This window comes from Megalobrama amblycephala, linkage group LG13, assembly GCF_018812025.1.
Source record: "Megalobrama amblycephala isolate DHTTF-2021 linkage group LG13, ASM1881202v1, whole genome shotgun sequence".
In the NCBI taxonomy this organism is placed as follows: domain Eukaryota; kingdom Metazoa; phylum Chordata; class Actinopteri; order Cypriniformes; family Xenocyprididae; genus Megalobrama; species Megalobrama amblycephala.
In genome coordinates, this window is record NC_063056.1 from 30437536 (window position 1) to 30443372 (window position 5837).

General features: G+C 38.4%; 1 protein-coding gene across 1 annotated transcript; it reads left to right on the plus strand.

Annotated features, from left to right (window-relative positions):
* Positions 1-1181: 1181 nt before the first annotated feature.
* Positions 1182-5238, plus strand: ostc (oligosaccharyltransferase complex subunit). Its single transcript, XM_048153999.1, has 2 exons — positions 1182-1422; positions 1819-5238. The coding sequence occupies exons 1-2, from the start codon at positions 1284-1286 to the stop codon at positions 1914-1916; spliced, it is 237 nt and encodes a 78-aa protein (XP_048009956.1). The 5' UTR covers positions 1182-1283; the 3' UTR covers positions 1917-5238.
* The last annotated feature ends 599 nt before the right edge of the window (positions 5239-5837 follow it).

The window sequence follows — 5837 nt, forward strand, 5'->3', positions numbered from 1 at the left end:
GCGGAGATAATGAGAGTCAGCAATGTCAATCTTTGCAGCCGACACTGATTCAGAAAACATTAGTTTATTAATAAACAATTAAAATGTCTCCTTGCTGTTTTTTGTCACTTTCATAATCATTACTTTTGCCAGTTCTTAATGCAAGGTTTATGCGTGACCTTGAGTGCTATATAGTCTATATTAGGCTACATAAACTCTCATTAATATGGTTTATTCTCTCCAGTACAAAAATTAATTAATTTAAATGTAATTAGTCAACTATTGGCTTAAACTATTGGCTTGAACTACTACTAGTCGACTAGAAATAACTTATTTCATATATTTTCGATCCATTATGTCACAAAGGTTTGAGCTTGCGCTCCGCACCCATGTTCTGACACAAACACAGAGAGAGCATCCTACATTATTATCAGTTTAAAATTATATTTGTGTATAATTATACCTGCAGTATTTCTTTAGAACAAAACTGTGCAGCAGGTCTATCATCTCTAGTCACACACTTCAGTTAGCCTATGTGTCCCACCCCAACACACACCAGAGAAAAAGCTTTGCAGGTCATATGAGAGCATACTCACATTTAGTGAGCTTATAATGCTGCATTTTATTGACAGTAAGTGTAAGGGCATTGTAAAAAAAAAAGGCATAAGTGGAAAAATTAAATCTATTTTTTCATAAAACAGCGATTTAAATATATTATTTTTATAGATTATACAAAAAAAAAAAGACCAAATAAAAGGGCTGAATAGGCTGATCTAGCGCATTAAATGGTGGAATCCCAGTAAAAGAATGGTACACCCCCTTAAGCTCACAGAAATGGTTTGAACCAAGTTTTCAGTAGCCAATGACAATGACCCGTTCAAACTGATTTTTAACGCATATTTCACGCATATTTAACGCGTACTTCACGCGTGAAATACACGTCAAATACACGTATAACGCGTTGATTTTTCACGCGTATTTAACACGTGAAATACGCGTGAAAAACGCGTGAAATACACGTATTTAACGTGTTGTTGACGTGTTAAAATTCACGTGTATTTGGCCCTTTTGGCCTTCCATACGTTTAAAGACATTTGGCCCCGTTCGCGTTCCATATTAACGCGTAAATGACGTGTTAAGACGTAATTACGTGTTAACGCGTCAGTTTCACACGTTTTGGCCCTTTTGGCCTTCCATACTAATCGGAACTCCGCACTCTCCTCCTTCCTGTACACGTCGCTCTACGAATACTGTGACGTATGCATTAGCCGGGCAACCACTGGAATATAGCATCGAGTTAAACCATGGAGACTCTCTTCAGCCTACCGTTTGCTGTACTTGAATGCCCGAATATCAAACTTAAAAAACCATCATGGCTACATATGCCTTCTGCAATGACCGTATATGCCGTCGTGATTGTTTCATATTTTCTCATCACCGGTGGTAAGAGTCTCAAAGCCATCTCAGGCTAAACTAGCTTTAAGCTACTAACCCTTATCCTGTTGTCTGTGCAGATAGCAGCACAACCGTTTATTTACAAGTCATATTTGTTGTGACGTTGTGTATTAAACCTTGTGTGAATATGAAGATGCATGCTTCGTGCTTTGTGAAATAATCTTGCGACTTAGTCTGATTTCTCTGACAATGCTGTTAGCATTCATACATCTCAAATTATATCGTACACGTAGACAGAATGATTTGCTCTTCTGTTCCTTTATTACAGATATGAACAAGAATGAATTATTTTGCTAAATAGTTAAATAAATTGCGACATTACTCTGTCTCCAAATGACTAAACAAAGCTGTGATCATGCTGCTATAATCTTCTGATCTCTTCAGGCATCATATACGATGTGATCGTTGAACCTCCGAGTGTCGGATCAATGACAGATGAACACGGACATCAGCGGCCAGTGGCCTTCCTGGCGTACAGGTAAATGGTTTTCGTTTGATACAGACAGTCAACGTAAAAATCAATATTAGGAATGTGCATCTCCATAACTGAGGCCGATGCGATACGCTTCTCGATGCAGCCAACGATACTATACATTAAAGATACATATGAAGCAGCTTGCGATGCGATACGATTCACCCCATCGATGCAGTGCGATCCGATATTTCGATTCGATTCAATGCAATACGATGCAATACAAAAAAAATATGATGCTATACAGGTCAATATGTAGGGCTCTAAACTTAGTTTCTTCTCATTCTGTTTTTTTTTTTTTTTTTTCCAAATTAATGTTAAAATTAAACCATGGATGAAAGATTTTGTGATTACTCATTCAAAAATAAAGTCTTGAATATTTTATTATAATTATTTTTGGTAGTAGTAGTAGTAATACATTACATTATACCATACAATAATAATACAATAGTAGTATTAAGTACTACAATAGAAATAGGGCTATATTTTCTCAAATTAAATGGTAAAATGCTCATGAAGTGACTCTCACAGCAGCTCTGGAGATGAAGTTTGTATTCATGATGTCATATAGTCAGATGAAAACACTGGAAAAAATGCCACAAGTGTCATGATTGCTTCAGTATGTGTAAACATTCGCGCGTCTGCGCCATTCACGCAGAAGATGTAGAAATCATATTCAAATAGTCTTTTTGCAGTGTAATATTCACAGACACTAGTCCATATCATAGCACCCTGGATATGGTACAGATAGTTTGCTTTTATTTCTTTGGTTCAGACAGTCAGCAAATCATAAATTAACTTAAGTGCCCTCTAACACATGGCCCTTTCACAAACATTGTAATGCAATGTTAATCTATATTCTATATCAAGGGTTCCCAATCTTTTCAGCCCACGACCCCCAAAATAACAATGCCAGTGACTCGCGACCCCCACTATCCTCGGAGATGGTTAAAGTATAGAAACATTGTGCACAATAGCGCATGCGCACACACACTAACGCCTGTTTCACACATACTCTGTTTGCAGTTTGCTTTTTTTTTTTTCTGTGCCCATATGAATGGATTAGAGCGTTCACACTACACGCGGATGCGGTCCAGCAGTGCATTCCAGGAGTGGTGCAGCGATCGTTTCCACGCCGAGTCTATTTTTGCTGCGCTGCACAGCGCTAAATTAAAACGATAGCGCATTGTTCGCATTAAAATAAACATGTATTGACATGAAAAAACTAGTAATGTCACCATAGATGCATATAAGTCTCTGTTACACAGTTTACACACGGCTTTTTTGCCTCGGGTAAAGCAAGGAAAATGGCACCTTACCAGGCATTTAGGTGAACAAGGAGACATAAACGATAGCACTCGTCTCTTCATGAAGGTGGAAAAACAAAGTTCTTTGAACTGAGGGACAGTAAAAATCTATTACTTTATATAAATATAAAGTAATGTTACGGCCAGCTCGTTTCTAGCCACAACATAAAAAAGGATGACACACCACCTGCAATCAATACAAATTAATTTATTGATTTTACAAACATAATAATCACAAATAACAAAAGTCTAGGGAAAAATAAAGTGTCAAAGAAAATAACAAAATAACAATAACAAAATCTTAAAGCTACAAGATATAAGATATAAGAAATGTATTACTAAAGAAAAAAAAAGAGAGAGAAACATCAAGAGCAGCTCCTGGGAGAACCACCCCACCAAGAGAGCTGACTTCAACGATCAACCCTGAGTCCTTATATAGTCTACACCCCTAATCATTAATTATATAGTCTACACCCCTAATCATTATCAATTAATTAATCAGAATTGACACAGAACTCCAAAGGTCTGCCACCAACAGGTAAGGAGAATGCTCAGGGTCGTCACAGTAATGAAATGAATAAAACGTTTAAATGTAGTGCGTTTAAACGTGACATCTAAGAGAATCGTAATGCTGCCACGCCATGTTCAGTAACAACTTTTGGATTTGAAATAAAATTAAGTAAATGTTGTGTTTGTGATATACAGCCATGGATTAGTTGCGCACTGCAAACTCGGCATGTGTGAAAGCACAATGGCGCATGTTGCATATTATGTACTGCAAAGGCATGACAGTGGTGCTTCTCCGCTCTCCTCCGCTGGCCTCCCTGTGTTGTCTTTTTTGGTCTATATTAACCAATGTTTAATTTCAACAAAAATAATATCCAGAGCTTAAAGGCTAAAGAATTACCTATGTGCACATGTCTGAATTTTTAACATTGTGCTGTAAACTGACCTGCTGCAACTAATGCTGTTACTAATATGTTGTTAATCTGTCATAATCACCTCAGGAGTCACGGTTGAGGGGAAGGAAAATCGAAAGGTTGATGGCTTTTTTATTTGCATGGTTTAACTACTATTTTTAGTATTTTGTTGCAGTTATTGATAAAATATGCCATTTCTAATCGTTTAAAAAAATTTTTTTTTTTGATTTCTGGAAATCATCTTGCGACCACTCCCTCGCTGTCTCACGACCCCCACTTTGGGAACCACTGTTCTATGTGACTCTCAGGACATGCCTCGGTTTCCGTAAAGGGGGTCGCACACCAGACGAGAAGCTCAGTGCCGCGCCACGTTTTTAAAATTCGAACGCATTGTTTTCTATGAGTGTATGCACACATGCGACGCCATTCAGCTGGATTTAAGGCCCGGGTACACTTCACTTTCCGCGCCCGGACATGTCTCGCACATCTTTCAAAGTATAGAGACAGAGCGCATTTAGGCCATGCCCACACCGGGCGGGAAAACAATCCAACCATCTCCATTGACTTTGTATTGCGTGAGGCTGCTTCTTTGTCATTTCTGACTTATAACAAAAAAACAGAACAATGTCTAAAAGCTGCTATGTGACAAGGTGTACAGAAAACAAGCTAAAAAACCCAGAACTAAGTTTTTATAAGCTACCGAACCGCAAAAGCCAGCCTTTAAGGAGACAAAAGTGGATACAGGCAATAAGACGTGAAGCATCAGCAGGAAGAATGGGTACATTTTGGGATCCTGACATTCAGTATGCCTCAGAAAGCCTATGTGTGCAGTAAACATTTTGTCACTGTTAAGTCAAATATCACTGTTAAGTCAAATATTTTATATATTATATTTCCTGTCGCTGATTGTTACCCTCCAGTGGGCGTATTTCTCATAGTAATATAACATGTCGTGCTCTGTCTCAATTGCCTGTATCCAATTTTTAGTCCTTAAACGCTTGTTTGAGTCAACAGCTTATAAAAACTTATGGGTTTTTGGTTCTGGGTTTTTTTTTTTTTCTTGTTTTTTTTTTTTTTTTGCTTGTTTTCTGTACACCTTGTCACATAGCAGCTTTTAGACATTGTTCTGTTTTTTTTTTATAAGTCAGAAATTACAAGGAGGCAGCCTCATGCAATACAAAGTCAATGGAGACGGTTGGATTGTTTCCCCCCCCTGGTGGGCATGGTTTTCAGATTATGACGCATGTCGCTCTGTCTCTATACTCAACCATGGATACGTGCGGATGACTGAGTTCGACACATGCGCAGTACAATTTTTTTTTTCTATACTCTTATCAGACATTGTGTCATCAATGGGACATTCGCTGGGCAGGATCGGAGGAGAAAATGTGCATCCACCATTGCAACATAGTTCAGAAGATACACCAAGAGAACAAGAATCAAAAACAATAGAGAAGGATATGCTTCTAAGTTTACTCATCTTGTTTTTGTATTGCTCTTTTCACACTCTTCGACTGCACACTGTGCTTAGTACTGTGCGCATTACCAACTAGTGGACTCTTCTGTCCTGTTTGCGCATGCGCTGTTGCACGTGCACCGTCTGGTCTCAAAATTTGGGCTGCACACGGATGGGGTGTGCAGCAGTATACTTAGGGCTTTATACTTTTGCCTGGCTCCGCGCCACGAGATGTTACATTGTTACAA

Excerpts from the sequence above, each read along its gene's own strand:
- ostc (XM_048153999.1), top strand. The coding sequence starts at position 1,284 with ATGGAGACTCTCTTCAGCCTACCGTTTGCTGTACTTGAATGCCCGAAT. Across the intron at positions 1,423-1,818 it reads ATATTTTCTCATCACCGGTG|GCATCATATACGATGTGATC; the intron begins GTAAGAGTCTCA and ends TGATCTCTTCAG.